Source organism: Selaginella moellendorffii, unplaced genomic scaffold, assembly GCF_000143415.4.
Source record: "Selaginella moellendorffii unplaced genomic scaffold, v1.0 SELMOscaffold_30, whole genome shotgun sequence".
Taxonomy (NCBI): domain Eukaryota; kingdom Viridiplantae; phylum Streptophyta; class Lycopodiopsida; order Selaginellales; family Selaginellaceae; genus Selaginella; species Selaginella moellendorffii.
Genome location: NW_003314291.1, coordinates 312,700 through 329,909, shown reverse-complemented (window position 1 = coordinate 329,909; position 17,210 = coordinate 312,700). Strand labels below are relative to the sequence as shown.

The 17,210-nt window shown below is 47.1% G+C and overlaps 7 protein-coding genes and 1 pseudogene across 9 annotated transcripts; 5 read left to right on the top strand and 3 right to left on the bottom strand.

Annotated features, from left to right (window-relative positions):
• Positions 1 to 451: 451 nt before the first annotated feature.
• Positions 452 to 1,042, top strand: LOC9648809 (protein D2). Its single transcript, XM_024681169.1, has one exon. The coding sequence runs from the start codon at positions 452 to 454 to the stop codon at positions 1,040 to 1,042; it is 591 nt and encodes a 196-aa protein (XP_024536937.1).
• A 147-nt stretch (positions 1,043 to 1,189) lies between these two features.
• LOC112348510 lies at positions 1,190 to 2,188 on the bottom strand (annotated as a pseudogene).
• Positions 2,189 to 3,279: 1,091 nt separating this feature from the next.
• On the top strand, positions 3,280 to 5,836 carry LOC9648808 (BTB/POZ domain-containing protein At4g08455). Its single transcript, XM_002976332.2, has 3 exons — positions 3,280 to 3,605; positions 4,108 to 4,613; positions 4,723 to 5,836. Exons 1-3 carry the CDS (start codon positions 3,280 to 3,282, stop codon positions 4,800 to 4,802), a joined length of 912 nt encoding a protein of 303 aa, XP_002976378.2. The 3' UTR covers positions 4,803 to 5,836.
• LOC9646537 (calvin cycle protein CP12-1, chloroplastic) lies at positions 5,195 to 5,840 on the top strand. The gene has a single exon (XM_002976331.2). It carries the CDS (start codon positions 5,260 to 5,262, stop codon positions 5,650 to 5,652), a length of 393 nt encoding a protein of 130 aa, XP_002976377.2. The 5' UTR covers positions 5,195 to 5,259; the 3' UTR covers positions 5,653 to 5,840.
• A 304-nt stretch (positions 5,841 to 6,144) lies between these two features.
• Positions 6,145 to 8,254, bottom strand: LOC9646536 (serine decarboxylase 1). Its single transcript, XM_002976187.2, has 6 exons — positions 7,831 to 8,254; positions 7,530 to 7,761; positions 7,269 to 7,462; positions 7,060 to 7,196; positions 6,417 to 6,991; positions 6,145 to 6,365 (listed from the first exon to the last, which is right to left on the bottom strand). Coding segments are annotated over exons 1-6 (1,428 nt in total). The 5' UTR covers positions 8,120 to 8,254; the 3' UTR covers positions 6,145 to 6,364.
• Positions 8,127 to 12,152, bottom strand: LOC9648807 (anaphase-promoting complex subunit 5). Of its 2 annotated transcripts, none has more exons than XM_024681147.1 (20): positions 11,970 to 12,152; positions 11,761 to 11,923; positions 11,574 to 11,710; positions 11,164 to 11,416; positions 10,897 to 11,116; positions 10,762 to 10,840; positions 10,625 to 10,710; positions 10,452 to 10,569; positions 10,364 to 10,396; positions 10,069 to 10,317; positions 9,930 to 10,007; positions 9,674 to 9,885; positions 9,560 to 9,619; positions 9,435 to 9,502; positions 9,277 to 9,382; positions 9,082 to 9,223; positions 8,927 to 9,025; positions 8,597 to 8,861; positions 8,468 to 8,535; positions 8,127 to 8,406 (listed from the first exon to the last, which is right to left on the bottom strand). In XM_024681147.1, the coding sequence occupies exons 1-20, from the start codon at positions 12,117 to 12,119 to the stop codon at positions 8,284 to 8,286; spliced, it is 2,709 nt and encodes a 902-aa protein (XP_024536915.1). In that variant the 5' UTR covers positions 12,120 to 12,152; the 3' UTR covers positions 8,127 to 8,283. The 2 variants fall into 2 exon arrangements, with proteins under 2 accessions (XP_024536915.1, XP_024536916.1); XM_024681148.1 differs by having other exon boundaries at positions 11,574 to 11,683.
• Positions 12,153 to 12,249: 97 nt separating this feature from the next.
• Positions 12,250 to 13,857, top strand: LOC9648806 (zinc finger protein STOP1 homolog). The gene has a single exon (XM_024681150.1). The coding sequence runs from the start codon at positions 12,413 to 12,415 to the stop codon at positions 13,685 to 13,687; it is 1,275 nt and encodes a 424-aa protein (XP_024536918.1). The 5' UTR covers positions 12,250 to 12,412; the 3' UTR covers positions 13,688 to 13,857.
• LOC9648805 (U3 small nucleolar RNA-associated protein 25) lies at positions 13,693 to 17,199 on the top strand. 2 transcript variants are annotated; one of them, XM_024681149.1, is made up of 23 exons: positions 13,878 to 13,973; positions 14,027 to 14,068; positions 14,122 to 14,307; positions 14,356 to 14,458; positions 14,528 to 14,672; positions 14,722 to 14,842; positions 14,897 to 14,982; positions 15,034 to 15,150; positions 15,202 to 15,282; positions 15,333 to 15,484; positions 15,531 to 15,603; positions 15,651 to 15,749; positions 15,804 to 15,892; positions 15,942 to 16,006; positions 16,059 to 16,105; positions 16,152 to 16,211; positions 16,263 to 16,334; positions 16,397 to 16,426; positions 16,477 to 16,571; positions 16,627 to 16,732; positions 16,788 to 16,850; positions 16,897 to 16,968; positions 17,020 to 17,199. In XM_024681149.1, exons 1-23 carry the CDS (start codon positions 13,913 to 13,915, stop codon positions 17,089 to 17,091), a joined length of 2,037 nt encoding a protein of 678 aa, XP_024536917.1. In that variant the 5' UTR covers positions 13,878 to 13,912; the 3' UTR covers positions 17,092 to 17,199. The 2 variants fall into 2 exon arrangements, 1 of the variants encoding a protein (XP_024536917.1); XR_002993067.1 differs by lacking the exons at positions 16,788 to 16,850; positions 16,897 to 16,968; positions 17,020 to 17,199 and having other exon boundaries at positions 13,693 to 13,973; positions 16,397 to 16,424; positions 16,627 to 16,714.
• The last annotated feature ends 11 nt before the right edge of the window (positions 17,200 to 17,210 follow it).

The following is a 17,210-nucleotide window of genomic DNA, read 5'->3' as shown; positions in this document are numbered from 1 at the left end:
TAGCCATAGTAAACATGTGGTCCCAAGATCTATCCATCTGGTCTAAGCTTGAAAAGCTCAACCCAGAGAGATTGCTTAAGCAAGACATCAACATGAAAGGAATTGACTTATGTCGCACTCCATATAGAGCTGGTCGGTGAGTGTGTTTTGAGATTTTTCTCCACTTAGTGGTACTGTGATGATGCTATAGCCTCCCAAACCTTGGCAATGTCAAGCACTTGAGAAGAAGCAATCAAACTAAATCTTGCCTTCAAGGTTCTGTGATGACACCACAGCCTTACTCTAGAAATGCAACATAATCCAAATCAAACAAAATCCTGAGCGGTCCCAAACCCTAGTAATGAAAATAAAATCGAAAAGGTGCCAAAAAGGAATACATAAACCCTATGTTAAAAGGTAAATCACTATATAAATCTAGGTATCAAAGCGATCACAACACAACAAAGGATCAATGAGGAAGCTTGTGGTAGTTGCTTTCTTGGCTATATTCTTTGCAGGAGCTACTTCTTCGCGATTGTTAGCGTCTACTCCACCACGATCTCCATCGCCAAGATCTCTAGCAGTGGAGAAATCGATCTCTATAGCTGTTTCTTACACAGGAAAGGATACCTTCGCCGATGGAACCCTTTTGACCTGCCCGCAAACCGCGATTCATCCCAACGTTATGGTCCCCGGAGATGTTGATCCTGCACAGCTTTACTCCATCGTGATGATAGATAGGCGAGCTTCGCAGTCGATGTTTACATTGGCAGATCAATTCACGTACGTCCACTATTGGATCGCCAACATCCCTGGATCAAAGGTTGACGCTGGCACCATTTTGGAGGAGTATATGAGGCCTGCACCCCACGATTTCATGCAGCACAAGTACGAGTTTATACTGTATAAGCAGCAAGGGCAGATCAATACGCCTCTCGCGGATAGATTCGTCAAGGACTGGGAAGCGGTCGCAAGCGCTTACAACCTTGGCAGCCCAGTAGCAACGACTTCCTTTGTCGCGCAGCTCACCCTAAACTTTAGAACGAGAATGTTCCAGTGTTAAAAAGGTGGCTTCTTTGAATCATTGCGTGTTGTTCGAAACTAGAGAAAAGAGATTCAACTATTGTTAGAACAAGATTATAAAGGTGGCGAGATTATAGATGTAATGCTCTTTGAATTAAGAAAACGAAAATAGAGAAAAGAGATACGATTACAGTTTAGAGTGGTGTATGGTCAAGAACACTGTCCCAGATAGGACGAATTCGCCTCTCTCCTTAACTTTACACTTGAAGGAGATCCTGAAAGAAGAAGCAAACGTTACAAGGATGATCTAGCAAGAGAAACGATTGCGAGTGCTTACTGCGAGCTCTTGCCTTGTTCAATGTTACGAGCATTTCCCCGGATAGATGTGGTGCAGGAACCTGGAGCTGATCGTTGCAATTCTCATCGGATCACCGTCGCAGCCGCACCGAATTATACCTCTCACGGCATAGCTAAGCATGCAAAGTCCATGACGAATGGGACGCTGGAAGCTGTGTTTTTAAATCCCGTCACAGACGTCATTCGCAAGAACAACAAAGCTTACCCTGCATCTGCGGCGAGCTTTGGGTCCGAATGCAAGGGATTCATGTCTCAGAGTAACGCCTACATCTATGTTCTACAAGGAAAAACTAAAAATGAAAATTAATCTTTCGTTGCCTGGTTCGTCCTGATTTGATCTTCAAACTCGAAGTCTGGGGGAGTTGCGTCAAATTCTTTCTCATTGAAACTGATGGGAAATTGTGACGATGTTGGAAACGAGAAGGAGAACGGCTTTCCAGGACCTGCCTAGAATCCTCCAGCACCGCGTAAGAATACCAAAGTCCTGCAAAATTGTTGACTTAGGCTAGGCCTACTCTCTGTTCAATTATACAAAAGCTACAGCACCTTTGCAGACATAGCAGTTCCCCGGTATTGATGCAAGAGTTCCATTTCAACCACTAGAAAAGTGGTGCATAGGCCTATCATTTTTGCACATGAAAAGAAACAGTCGTACCTTTGTCGTGAAGACCTGAAATTCGTTTGCTGCTACGAACCTGAATTTACAAAGATAAAGACACTTGAAATTCAAGGAAAAAGAGAAAAGAGAAACCTCACTCGTTGGATGTGGTTTGCAAATCTCACTGTTCACCACCAGTAGCTTCGGATCAAAGCTGCAGATTATATACATTTTTTCCAGGCTAAAACAAGAGATGGCAGTTAGGTTAGGAATTAGATTTTGTAACTTTGATTATGAATGTGAGATATTGACTAAAGATATCATGTCAATCTAGAAGACGCTTGCTGTCTGATCAACCTTGGTGCCAACAAAATCTGTAGATTGTGATCCAAAAGAGATAGAGGTGGAACTGTGATGGAGAGATAGCCACAGCAGCACACTGGGAGCCAGAGGAAGGAGCCTCAGATTCAAATTATGATAGCGGCACATTGGGAGCCAGAGGAGCCAGGCAGAGATCTTCAATCCAAGAGGACTTCATCCAGATGGATGAATGTAACCTCTCATTAACTACACAAGAAGACACTCTACAGAAGTTTGGTAGTGTATTCCTAAAGAGACTATTAATGTCAAGCATGACATTCTGCCATAAATACCTTCACTTCTGGAGAACATGAAACAGATGGCTTGAAGGAACTACATCTCCACATGCAATGTGAATGGCAAAGAAAATTTACAAGAGGAGAAAGTGTAAGTCTAGATCACAAAAGGTGATTGTTTGTTCATTCTTTTTTTCTTGTGTGTTCTTATTTTCAGGATCCCATGCTTAGCATCACTCCAAAGAAGGCCAATTGGGACTTGTGTAAAGACCTACAAAGAAGCTGGAGAAATTGGAGAAACAAACAATGCATGCTATTCTAAGCTTCTATGTTCTTGAAACTTATCTTAGTTTTCTTTCTCTCTGGCAGGCTATAACAAGACTAAATTAAGTTTCTATTCTCACTTTTTTGTTCTCAAGCTTTGATATTTAGAGCTGTTTCTGCTTGAGCACTTTGACCACCAGTTCCTTAGGGTGCATAATCCTGTAGTGCTACTTTTTTAAGCCTGGCTTATCTGCTTGATAAAGAGAGGAAGTGGCTGCAATCTCGTTTCAATTTTATTTGACTAATTTTTCTTTCTTAATGGTACCTTTTTGTTTATCTAGTCCTAACCTAAATTCTAACTTCAAACACGCCACGTGGCGAACCGTTCCCGCGCGAAACGCCCTTGGCGCCAAAAATCTTTTAGAAAAAATTCCCTCTAGGGCACACGGAGAGAGGAGGAATATGCCTCGCGTGGAATGCGTGCTTTGCAAGAGGCTCCTCTCAGGGTACGAGTTTCGCTCCTACGCGGTGGAGTTCGCGTATTGTGATCGATGCCACAGGGGCCGGATCCACAGGCTGGAGTCGCTGGTGGGGAGCTTGCAAGCCGCGCAGCAGCGCCTCCGGGACGAGGAGCGCCGCCTGCAAGCCGTGGCGCGCCAGGCCGAATTCCTTCGCGCCTGGGACCAGGACACCCTCGATTTGCCGCTGTCGGATGTGACGCTCAAGGCGTGTGATGGGCCGGATGTGTGCGCGCACAAGGCGATCCTGGTAAGCGATCTTTCTCTCAAGTCCTAGCTTAGCATCTAGTTTATTTCTTTCCTTTGGTTTCCTTTGGCTTTTGATAATAATGCGTGCTTGATTGTTCTTCGTGATCTTCCTGGAATGAGATTTTCCGGTTCTTTGTTTGTTCCGGGTTTTTGTTTCCTTTAGAAGTCGGGAAAAACCATTTTTCTGCAAGGGCTCCTCTCTTTTTCTTTGTTCTGATGAAAATGTTTTCTTCTTCCAGTTTCTTTTGTTGGTTGTTTGTTTTTTGCTTTCGCCTTCCCTGAAAGCTTTGGTCGTTTGTTTTTTGCTTTTGCCTTCCCTGAAAGCTTTGTTCTAAACCTTTTGCGTGAGAGAGAACGGGATGAGAGGTTTTCTACGTTTTTTGCTTCGAGTTCTTTTTTTTTTTTTTGTGTGTGTGTGTGTTCCTTGAAAGCTTTGTTCTAAAGCTTTTGAGTGAGAGAGATGCTCAGCAGTGCAGCCTTGCCAAACAAAAAGCTCTCAATCCCACATGTTTTTTCACATGTGAGCGCCCCTGTGGTTTTTGTTTGTCTGCCTGTTTCTAGCGCAGGCGGGGAAGTCACCTGTGTTTAAGGCCATGTTTAGTGCTCAAATGAAGGAAGCCCAAAGCGGTGTCGTCCGAATCGACGACTTCTCGCACGATGTGTTGGAAGCGTTTGTGCGCTTCTTCTACACCGCCACAGTGTGTCCCGAAGTGCTCAAGAAACATGCCGCGTCTCTCTTCTGTGCTGCAGAGAAATACGGCGTCAAGCTCCTCAAGGCCGTGTGCGAGGAGTTTCTAGTCAGCAACGTCTCCCGGGACAACGCCATCAATCTCTTGGACCTGGCTCGAAAGTATGACTCGGAGACTGTCAAGGACGCGGTGCTCCGGACGGCCTCCATGGACATGCAAGTGTTGCCGACGTTCGGGGACTACAGCATGTACGTGGAGAAGGATCCCAAGCTCCTCGTCGAGCTCTACGAGGGGCTTGTCAAGCGGATGTCACGCAAGAGAAGCAGGATTGTCGCAGGTAGTAGTATACTCACTTTGGCTTTCGCAACGTTTAGCTTTGGTTTCCAGGATTTCTCTTTTGCTCTCTTCGATCAAGCAGTAGTGACTAACTTTATTGGTTTTCTTTCCAGATGATGGCCAAGGGGACTCGTCCAGAGCTAAGATTGCTGCCATCCAGAGAAACGAGGAAGAAGTAGCGCCTGGGTCATGACAAGAGGGGAAACAACGCAAAGTTCTCGTCGCCTGGCTCGCGCTCGTGATCACGACAAGTAAGCTCCTTGTTATTACGCTTGAGAAGATCGAAGTTTTCCTCGTTCCAGATCAATCATTGAGCTACTCCTGAATAATTCTCGATAAAAAAAAAACGCCTGAGCGAGCGAGCCCGAGAATGCGATTGATAGGCAAGGCAAAACAAAGAAAAAATCTCGCAAAGTGAAATGTGGGAACCATGGCTTGGATTTTTTCCTAGAGCACCCGGTCTATATTTTCCCACTTCTCTCTTGGTCTACTTCCTGCAGCTTTGGAAGCCATAAACCTGCCGTGCTTTCGATCAATCAGCGGACTCCACGTGGCAGTGATATCTCTTCCTCCTTGCGTGGTGATCGTTTGCCCTGGAGCTAGGGCTCTTGGGAGAGAGATCCTCGCATCGATCGATAGCTCGCGCGCTCATGGCGTCCATCGCGATTACAACGATGGCGCTCCAGCAGCCCCAATTCTTGCAGCAGCAGCAGCAGATCTCCGCGATTCCCAGGAGGAGCTTCTGCGCGGCGGCGCGAGGGGGAATGGGGGGGATTCGATTGGCGTCGCGGAGGAGGAGGATGGCGACGACGATCGCGTGCGCGAGCCCGCTGGAGGGTAAGGTGGAGGAGAGCATCAAGCAGGCGGAGGAGGTGTGCGCGGAGAATCCAGCGTCGGCCGAGTGCGTGGTGGCGTGGGACGAGGTGGAGGAGGTGAGCGCCGCCGCGTCTCACCAGAGGGACAAGGACAAGGGCAAGGATCCGCTGGAGGCGTTTTGCAAGGACAATCCAGAGACGGATGAGTGCCGGGTCTATGACAATTGATCAAGGAGGAAGATCGCTCGCTACTCTGGGAATCTAATCGCTCGCTCGCTCTCTTTCCAGATAAGTAGAGAATTCTATATGATCTTCTTCCTCCTCTCCTTCTTTCCTTCTTGGCTTGGGAAGATCTCTTTCGGTGAAGAATGTGTACATTGTTTCATCTTCAATGGATGGATTGCTTTAGTAACTTCTCTACTGACGATCAAAGTTCTCAAAGAAGAATCGCCCATGATACTCTTGGATTTCTATCACAAGGATTGATTTTTCTTTTAAAGTTCCAAAAGCATGATCTTGACTGGAAAAGCCACAGCTCTATTATAGAGTTTGATTTTTCTATCAAGGTCTCAAAAGCATGATCTTGATTGGAAAATCCACAGCTCTATTATAGAGTTTGATTTTTCTATCAAGGTCTCAAAAGCATGATCTTGACTGGAAAATCCACAGCTCTATTATAGGGTTTGTTTTTTCTATCAAGGTCTCAAAAGCATGATCTTGTCTGTAGAAAATTTCTGGAGTTCTTCTCATTTTAATTTTCTTTCAAGGTCTCAAAAGCATGACCTTGTCTTTCTAAATTTCTTGACTGGAAATCCCACAGCTCTATCATTGTATGGAGTCCAAAGTTTCGAGAAAAAGTTGGCTCGCTCATCCACTAGCACAATATCTCTTCTACGCAGATACTTATCACCTACGTACACCCGAGAGATTTGCACCAAGCTCTGGAACAATGAGATATCAGAGAAGAGGAAACCAAAGCTAGAAAAACTTACCAGGAACAGGAGGAGTGCTTGACGCAAGCGCAGTTCTTCGCGCCCAGCTCCTCCGCGACGCAGGGAGCCACGATTTTCCCGTCCGGGAAGAGCCGGCTCCGGCTCTCAATCAGCTCCTTGAGGAAAACTTTGAGCTTGTCCACCGTGACGCTGGGCATCACCACCGCGTGCGCAATCTTGCCTTGGCACGCGAGCTGCCACTTTCGAACAAAGGCTTCGTCCTGCGGCCTCTCAAACACCACGGTGCTGCTGAGCTCGTTGAGCATGGCCCCGAATCCGGACTCCCGGAGGCAACCGGCCAAGTAGTGCGCGTTTGCCAGGCACTTCTCCACTTCCTTTTTGAAACCGCGGTAGCCTTTGCGGTTTAGAGTGTACCAGAGGAAGAGTGGTGCGTGGCCATTGCGGCTTCCCATGATGGTCGCGTCCCTGGATGCCAGATACTCGACGTTCCTGGACAGCGTGTTGATGTGCTCGATCCTGGTGATTTGGATGCCGCATGGCATCGGGCAGCCAACGAACTTGTGTCCCGAAACGCTGACACTTCCAATAGGCTTTTTGAAAGACACTTTTGGTGCCTGGAAAGAAGAGAAAAAACACGCCTTGCGCTTAAGAACACGAAGAACATGAACTTTGTGGAGCTTACTCTCTTCACGAACGGCATCATGAGCCCGAAGAGAGCACCATCACAGTGGATGTAGAAGCGGTCCTGGGAGAAGCCACAGTCTTCCAGTGTTTTAATTACACCGTCAAGATCGTCCACTGCTCCTTTGACAGTGGTACCTGAAACAGTACTATGAATCAATATCCGAGAACTAGACAATAGAACTTTCACTCACTCGCTCTCTCACTCACCTATGTTAACGTTCACAATGGCTGGTTTGTCTTGGTTTTCCAGCAGTCGGCGCTGAAAATCGGCACAGTCGATCTCGCCGGATAGAAGTGTGTCAACCTTCACGACTTCCATCCTATACATACGTCCTGCCTTAAATACCGAGTAATGCGAGTCTTTGGAGGCATAGAGGATGCCATCCGGGAAAACTTCTCTCCTGTGGGAAAAAGAAGTACCAAAGTAAGAACAAGTCCGTGAAGAAGAAAGGAAAGAAATAAGTTTACCCGACCAACAAGCCGTGAAGATTTCCCTCCGTCCCACAGTTTGTGATATATCCCCAGTACTCGTTCTTCTCCAGCTCCCACAATCTCGCAAACCAATCCAAAACACCGACCTCGAATTGCCGAGAATGAACACCATAGTTGCTCTCGATGAAAGGATCTCCCAGATTGTTGATGGAAAAATGCTGTAGCTGCGAGAGAGCACCGTAGTCGAAATCCAGGTTGTATGGATACCCTGCATTCCAATCGCAAGAGCTCAAACAAACACTCCAAAGCAGCAAGGAGGAAGAAGAAAATTTCTTACCCAGGTGATATTTCGTCCTTTCTACCAGCGTCTTCCGGTAGCGCGCAAGAACACCAGCCATGTACACATCCTTATCGCCGGTCTCCTCGTCGTCGTGCTCGGGCTCCGTGATCGAGAAACACTGGTCGTGCAAATTCCTGCCAAGAACAATCTCCCGCTCGCCCCGCAGCTTGCCGATCGCATCGGCATCCTCGAGATCCGGCTCAATGCCGCAAGAATCGATCGAAATCTCCTCTGGAAGGACCGCTGCTGCCGCCTTATCGTGCAATGCGGGCGCCATAGCTACCATTGCGGAAGAACCCTAGCTGGTTTTTTAAAAGGAGAAAAAGATATTACAGACACGCCATGGACACGTGGCTACCGACACATACGTACAGGAATCGGAATCTTGGCGATTCACATGAATCTCCGTACTGGAAGAATCCTTGCTGGTTATCGCTCGTTGGCCTGGCCTTACAGTTCTTCCACCACACACTGCTGGAATTTCTCCGCGGCTTTGTCTCGATCTTCCATACGACCGATCGAGTTAAACGTAGTGGCCAGCAAGTAGAAAGCTTCGGATGCCTGGTCTTTGTCCTGGAAAAAGTGAGGAGCGATTGAAATCAAGGCCTTGCCAGTAAGTATCAAAGTCTCTTACTTCTAAATTCATGAATTCTTCCGCGGCGAGTTGGAGTGGATCAAGTACAAGCTCTGGAGCTGTAGCCACTGCAAACAAAAGGAGAAGACTACGTAAGTCCGGAAAGTCTAGCAAAGAAGAAAATGATACCTGAGAAGTCTGTGCTGCTTAAGTAGCACCGCGCAATGCAGAGGTTGGTCCGCGCACGAAGCTCGAGGCTGCCATGGCCGAGGACAAGTGGTAAGCTTTGCTGGAGAAGGTCGAGTGCTCGTTGAGCGTGGTCGGCTCCAAGGTCCAGCCAAAGTTCTGCTAAGCTGACCCGGGACGCCGCATGGAGAAGGTCCAGGTTGAGTGACTGGCTGAGTGTTATGCTGCCTAGTACGTATGGTAGCCCCGTGACAGCACTCCCGGATTTCTGGACGGACAAGAGTTCTTTAGAATGAGTAACAGTATCGAAAAGAAAAAGGAAAGAATCAAGACCTTGTGAATCTCAGCAATAAGAAGTAAGACTTTGACAACGTGTAGCTGCATGTCATACTTGTAGCACAAAGCGAACAGTTCTCCTGCTGAAGTCGCTGCCTGCCATAGCCAAGACACGTTACCAAAGCAAACAGGAGCGCCAGCCAAACGTGTACCTCACTGTAGTTTTTACACGCCAGAAGCGTTAGTGCGTGGCGATAACTAGCTTCAAACTTTAGTTCCATGTCAACGCCTAGGACTGGCGAAGCCATTGCCGCAAGCTCGGAGCATGCTACCCATGCAAGCCTGGTATTTCCACTGCAGGTTTGATGAGTCAGAAACATCACAAAGAAGGTTTATTCTAAACATACCGGTTAATAGCCTGACTATGAATAAATTGAAGTTGAACTGATCGCAGAGAAGATCTAGCATGAAGTGGAAACTTCTTCATTGCTTGCTCCAGCGCAGTTAAAGCGACTGAAACAGCAAAACTTTTACGTAAAAGGCCAAGGTGAAAGCTTAATGATACCTCTATATCCCTTATGAGCTGCTAAATGATGGGCAAGCTTTACATAGGCTACCGATAAATCATCTGCACTGGACAGAACAAGAGTTGGAAAAACATTTCCACTCAAGCGTAATCCACGGCCAAACCTTGCGGATTTGGAGTAGCAGTACGCATGAACCAAGGTACTCGCGCGCATCATCGGATCGCTTGTATAAAAGAGTTTCAGAACGATGTACAGACAAACAAAACAAACGACATACCTGCCATACAACTCCCACGAACAAGATCGAAGAAGATACGAGGATCCAGCCAGCTTCAACAGTGATTCTGACAAAGGTCCCAGCCTTCCTGTTTGAGTGTTTCCGGGCATTCCAGGTGCTTGACCGAAAGCCCCAGAAGTGATCCGCTGCGACCCGGATGACGACATACTGTGCACCAGGTCGCCTAGAAGATATGGACTGATTCTGAGAGTCTGGAAGAAACACGTTAGCTAATATAACTAATCCAAAGTATTACCTTGCAAACATCAACTGGCGATGTCCCAAGTTGTTCGGAGCTTCTCAGCCCTCCGATCAGAGGCAACCTGCGAACATGCTACGCAGCATATCATCTTCAATCATCAATAAATATGTACTAAACCTGATATTCTGATTACCTGGAGATCAAACTTCGCTAAAGCCAAGCGACTGAATGCAACTAGATTGGGAAGTTTCAGCTCTAATGCTCGTTTTAAGCACCGCTTTAAAGAAAGAAGCAGATGCTGCTGAGCAGCGAGCTGTGGACCAATACTACGATCAAAGTCGCCGATTGCACCAGCCTTTGTAACTTCGGCAGCAACACCCACTTCCGATAGTAAGTGGCACAAAGCAGCCAAAGAATGCGCAAGACAAGCATCATCGTTATTCTGCATGGAGAAAGTTAGATGGATTCTGAGAGCAGAAAACTTGTACTTGTTGAGCAATGCGAACAGTTTCACTGAGAGCCTGCATGCAAACAAAACACAGTTCAATACATTCAGGACTCTTAACAAACACTTGCCTGTAACGCTTGAGTGACGTGACCAAAGTGTGCGTGCATAGATCCAAGAGTGAGAAGGCCAGCTTGGAATCTTCCGACACTTGCGTCGATGCCGGGTGCGATGTTTCCTCGTCCCGCACTAAAATAAAAGAATATTAAGATTAAGATCAAGTGAAACACGTCGCAGGCCCTACCTATAATCAAAGTACTGATGGAGTCTGCTCATGGCAGCTGGATAGTCTCCATGGTGAATAGAGTTAAGATACTGAAGATAGTGGACCTGCTCAACACGTTTTACAAAACCTGTCAACGGTATAAAAGCGACGCGTACCCGGTGCATCTCGGGAGCCAAGTTTTCTATAAGATTGAGCTTAGTGTCCAGATCTACTTTGTTCGTTGTTCCAAGTTCTCTAAGAAAGGAAGTAAGCGAACCACTAAAAAACTAATAGGACTCTTGAAAACTTACTTGGCTATAAGTATGGCTTGGTCTTTCATGAAAGCTTCAACCTGACCATATGTCCGCAGAAAACTACCCTGTGTTGCATGCTCGCCCCTGCTTGCAGCATCACCAAATGCAAATGCAAACCCACCGTCTCGAACACCTCCACCGTTTCCCACATGGTTTGCACCAAAACCTTCGAGCTCCTGCATGTCCGTGAACTCTTGCAGTTCCAGCTCTTCACTTCCTGCAGTCGCTCAAGTTAGCTGGGACAAAAAGATCCATTGACCTTACCTTCAGTCGGAATCAATGGAACTCCGAATGCCCGCCGACCATTTCCATGTCTTTCCCTGCCGTGAACGGGTGTCACGGAGGCGATGACATTTTCGTCTTCATCGTCTTCTAGCCGATCTTCTTCTTCGTCTTCATCATCATCACCTTCTGCTTGCTGGCAAGACAAGGAATCTTTTGCAACAATGTTTCCATCACCAATACTTAAAGCCGGCCGACGATATGCATCAAGCTCAGCTAGAAGTCGGCACGTTCCCTGGAAACACGAAAAAAACAGAAAAGCAGTCAGCGTAAGATCCAACTAGATCTACAGTAAGAAAATCAACCGAGTGAAGATCCATCTAACTCTAAAAAAAAGTAAAGAACATAAAACATAAAAGAACATAAAAGTAAAAAAAGAGAAAAGAACATACCTCGAAGGATAGAATGTTGAATGACAAGATGCATCTTCGCAAGAACTGTCCCAGCGGGCTATTGTGTTCTACCAGCAATGAATCTTCGTTGCCACCACCGCGCTCAGGAACTGTGTATGGAGCCGGGACAACAATCTCTGGAACATCTCTATTTAAACCGCAAGAACTTTGCAAACAAATAGCTTACCTCTCAGTCCCAGCACAACAAAGGTAAACAAGTCCTCCGGCGATGAAAATCCCAGCAATCGACTCGCCAGCTGCTCGGCAATCACCTCGCCAATGCTGCCAAGGCACTCCTTGAGCTGCATTCCCAGGTCCTCGAGCGTCGGCTCCAAGAATCCATCGCAGGCCTGCGTCTAGGATTGCCGCATTCTCGTTTTGGATCGCAGTGCTTACCTTGGCCAATCCGAGCAGGAACAGCGCCAGCTGATGCCGCACCGCCGCCGGCAGAGGGAATGGAGGCGTGAGCGCGGGCGGCGCCGCGTAGAGCTGGAGAAGCACGCACATCGAGAGCTTGTGGGGCGTCAAGACAAATCCCGCTGCCATTCCTCATGAACCCTAAAATTTCTCCCCAAATATTTTAGGGTTTATCGGATTTGGATCGGAGCGATCGCAGGTCAAAGCGCTATCCGATCGGGCAGCGTCGTGCCTTAATTCGGTGATTTGGATGGCTCTCTGTGGCGGCGAGAGAGCAATTTTTCTTGAGATGCTTTGCGACAAATTTCGACCGAAGCACAGTGAGTAGCTTCCCATCTTGCTCAGTACAGACTTTAGCTCCTTAGATCCAGTGATACGGGGTCTTCCTCTTACTTCACTGTCTTCTAAGGAGCTCTGGGGAGATGGAGTCTTCTTCTTACTGTGAGGATTCTCTCTTGGGTCTGGGAGTGGAAGCGTTTGATACGTCTCCTCTTTCTCCTCCGCGAAGGGTCACACCTTCCACATCCAATCCTCCAATGAGTCCTTCGGTGAGCCCCCGGCGTTCCAGCGCTGGCTGCCCGACTCTCTTCGAGAAGATTGGCTACCTCCAGGCGGTGGCGATGCAGCTGGCATCGCGGCCCGACAATTCAAGCCAGCAGCAGCTGCGAGAGATCGAGAAGCTGCTCGATCGGTTCATGGAGGGCATCCTGGAGCTCAAAGATGGCGAGGAGGAAAGCAAGGACGTAAAAGCTCCAACTGGAGCGATCAAGAAGGACGAGGGCTTTCACTGTTCATCACTGTTTGGAACTGGGAGCAGCAGCAGCAGCAGCGACAGCAGCACGCCATCTCTCACGGAAAAATTCGGCCTTGACATCGTCTTCGATGATCTCGAGAAGGATCGCGATCGAGAGCAGCAGCAGCTGAGCGCTCCAAAGCTGGAAGAAGGCCAAGACACGGACGAGTTCATGGCATATCTCACAGACCTCAACGAGGACGAGGAAGAAACTCTCGCTCCAGCGGCCTGGAACGTCGCTCCCAGCGGTGGCGATCCTCGCAAGGAAGAGCTCGAGGAGGAGAACGAAACGCTACCGCCCGGCTCCTACGATCTCATCGAGCTGGACGCGATGGAGATCCTCGCCGAGCACACGCACTTCTGCGAGATCTGCGGCAAAGGATTCAAGCGCGACGCCAACTTGCGCATGCATATGAGAGGCCACGGCGACGAGTACAAGACCGCGGCGGCGCTGTCCAAGCCCAGGCATTTGATCCAACAACAGCTCGTCCAGGCCAGCCGGAGCAAGCGCTACTCGTGCCCGTTCGAGGGCTGCAAGCGCCACAAGCTCCATCCAAAGTTCTCGCCGCTCAAGACTGTTCTTTGCGTCAAGAACCACTACCGGCGATCGCACTGCCCGAAGATGCTCACTTGCAGCAAGTGCCGGAGCAAGAAGTTCTCGGTGGTGGCGGATCTGCGGACGCACGAGAAGCACTGCGGCCGCGAGAAGTGGATGTGTTCTTGCGGGACGAGCTTCTCGCGCAAGGACAAGCTGCTAGGCCACCTCACGCTGTTCGTGGGTCACAAACCATCGTCGAGGAATTCCATCCTCGTGGGAGCTCCTCCACACCAGTTCTCCGAGGAGGAGCTGGGATTCACGAGCGAGAAGTGGAGTACAGTGGTCTTTCCAGGAGATGTTTTATAGAGAGGAGTGTCCTTCGAAGAACAAGGATTTCCAGGGTGGTCTTTGGAACTATCAAGCTTCAAGGATTTGCTCGCGAGAAGATTGGAACTCTGTGATTTTCATGCGAGAGAATTGGAGCTCTGTGACTTTCCCTCCAAAATGATACTAGATCGAAACTAGAAATAAACGTATGCCAGTTTAAAACGAAGTTCTCCATTCTAGGGTTTAGGGTTTTAGGCGAGCGCGATGGCGCTCAAGCGCAAGCGCAATGGCGCCGTGACGGCAGCAGCAGCGGCTGCGGCTGGAGGTAAGGATTTCTTCTCGATTGAGAATGCCGCGCATTGAGCCGAAAATTTGTAGATCGGATTGTCTCTCGGGATCTCTCTCGTGACGACGTGCGAGGTAAGACATCCTTTTGTCGTGTTTCATCCCTAGAACAGTCCAAACGTTCCTAGATCCAAGTCCCTCTACCTCGGAAGCGTTGGATGCGGCTGCGGCATACAGCACGCTTATCGCGACGCTAAAGTCGTGTGGTAGGGGTGGACAAACTTGTGGTTTTCAAACGGAGGAGAGGGACCATAGCAGTGACGATGTGCCAAATGCTGATACCGAGAGAAATGGTGGACTTTCGAACAAAGAAGGTTGCTAGCTTCTCTTTGTTTTGGAAGCTTTCTCACGTTTTGTCGCAGATACCGAGCCAGATCAGTCTGATGGTGAAAGGCAGGATGACGATGGTGACGAAATTCTAGAGGAGCAAGTGGATGACGAGGATCTGGACACAAGCACTGTCGAGTATGTAACGCTTTGAATTCTAGCTGCTGATATTTGATTTCATTGTGGCTTTGCTTTTTAACTTTATAGCGAATTCAAAGTGCACTTAGATTACACACTGGGAGAAGGAGAAATTGCTGAGCTTGATAGCGCCAAGTCCAAAGTGCATGTGGAACATATTGCTTCGGGCTTTTTGAATTCGAAATGGATTGTCAACAAGGAAAAGTTTCCCAAGGTACAGCTATTTTCGTGCCCTAGAGTTTTACAGTCACGACATCTTGTAGGCGGAAAGTAAACTCTCCCATTACAATGTCAAAGCAAGGTTGCGAAGACAATGGGAGAATGTGGCGAAGCGAAAGTTTGGGGATTTTCAAAGTGAACACCAGTGTCAATTTTATTCTTTGTGTAAGTGGCTGATTCTTATATTATTCTCCGTTACCTGTGGTTTCTTTCTTACAGGCAACAGTTACTACGATATTTTACACACAAGGAAAGGAGGGAAGAAATTGTCTTCTGAAACGATGGATGCCTGTCTTCTTCATATCGTACGTAATTACTATCGGTGTGAATCTGATGCGGCAATTATTTGTGACCAGATAAACCATGTTTTGAAAACAAAAGATCTGGTCAGCAAGAACAACGACAAGTTGCATAATCGTGAACCTACTGGTGTTTTTGACAGTCCTCGAGATCAAGGATTCACTCGTCCCAAGGTTGTTCATTTCGCAATGCATGTCTTCTCCATAATATTGAGATGTTTGCAGGTTCTCGTATTGTTGCCCATGAGAAACTTAGCACTGAAGCTTGTGAAGCGTCTTCTAGCATTGGCTCCTCCAACACAAAAGGTGCAAATTAACGTTTCATCGTGCACAGTTCATTAACGGGTCACTTACAGGCTACCGTTGATTTCAAGCAACGGTTTTTCGATGATTTTGGTTTGGGTGAAGAAGACAAAGACGATAAGCAAGCCTCAAAACCAGCAGATTTTAAGTTTATATTCGATGGGAACAATGACGATCATTTCAGGATTGGAATAAAATTTACGAGGTTAGAAGGTAAAAGTTGTCCTAAACTAAAGAGTCCTGCGTTGCAGAAAAGCGGTCAAACTTTACAGCGACTTCTTATCGTCAGATATAATACTTGCATCACCTCTCGGTCTAACTACTGTAAGTTTGGCATCCTCCAAGTGCTAAGTACTGAGCATGATGTGCAGAGCATTCAAGAAGCAAAAGCTGATACCAGTAAAAACATCGACTTTTTGTCTTCCATAGAAATTTTGGTCATAGATTTTGCGGATGTAATAATGATGCAGGTATGTTCTTTATTTTAAAACTTTCATTTTCTCTGAAATGGTCTGGTTTGACAGAACTGGTCACACGTTGTGTCGTTGTTTGATCACATAAACAAGATGCCTTCAAAGCAGCATGATACTGACATAATGAGAATTCGCGAATGGTGAGTCGCTATGACTTGCTAGTTCGTCTTACATTTTATTCGCTACAAGGTACTTGGATGGTCATGCACGATATTTTCGTCAAACGATTTTTCTTTCATCATATCCTGATGCAGGTAATAGTGTCGTCTTTGATAGCGAACAATCTCTTGAAACGATCTGTTGCAGCTATCAATGCTTTGTTTTTTCGGCAGTGTGTCAATCATACGGGCAAGGTATTTCGCGATGCCCGTTCTCACGTGCTGATCTTTTAAGCTTCAGGCCAAGTTACAATGTCGTTACGATGGCGTGCTTTCAAATATAATGTTGCAAGTTCGTCAGGTCAGTCTCGAGCTTTTCTACTTTTCTGTGGTTTCAACTTTTTTCCCGCAGGTGTATGAACGTGTGCAGTGTGAATCAATTACAGACGTCGATGACGCAAGATTCGAGTTTTTTACAAAACAGGTTCTTCACACGCTGCTAACTCGCTGGCAAAAATCTGTGCTGACTTTAGCATGATCTTGCAGCTCTTTCCAAGGATCAAGGAGTCATTGCAGGTCAGTCACGTTAGTTCACGTTAAACGATCGACCAATTTTCCTTTTACAGGGAGGAACCATGCTGTTTGTTCGTTCTTATTTTGACTTCGTACGGCTCCGAAACTTTCTCAAGGCCGAAAGTGCATCCTTTTGTCTCCTGGGAGAGTGAGCATTAACAAGTACCCAAATCCCGATCTATTTTTGTAACAATTCTACGCAGGTATACAAAATCAAGCGATGTTTCCCGGTCACGAACCTGGTTTTTCCACGGCCAAAGAAGAATCATGCTGTACACTGAGCGTGCACATTTCTACCACCGCTACCAAGTAAGCTCCCGTGAAGTTTTCATTGCCTGGTAGTACATCAGAGCTATCCTTGCAGATACGGGGCATACGCGAACTGATATTCTACTCACTACCGGATCACGCAAACTTCTACTCCGAGGTACCAGCTCGTTTGCGATCGATCCGGTTTTCATATCCTTTTACAGATGGTCAATATGCTTGGCGGCGGACAGAATCCTTCCTGTACTGTAATTTACTCCAAATTCGACAAACTGCAAGTAAGCTTTTCTCTCTTCTCTTCTCCGCTACTGATTCGTAATTCTCTCCAGCTCGAGAGAATCGTGGGAACTCAACGAGCACAAAAGCTTCTCGCATCTAAAGAAACGATGATGTTCTTCTAGGCAAAAAATGCTTAAGACCTTTCATATACCAAGTCGAGCGTTTATTACAAAGAAAAGTTCTCGAGATGACGAATCCTCCACTTAAACTATGCTTTATTAGCTTTTAAACCAACTTAAAC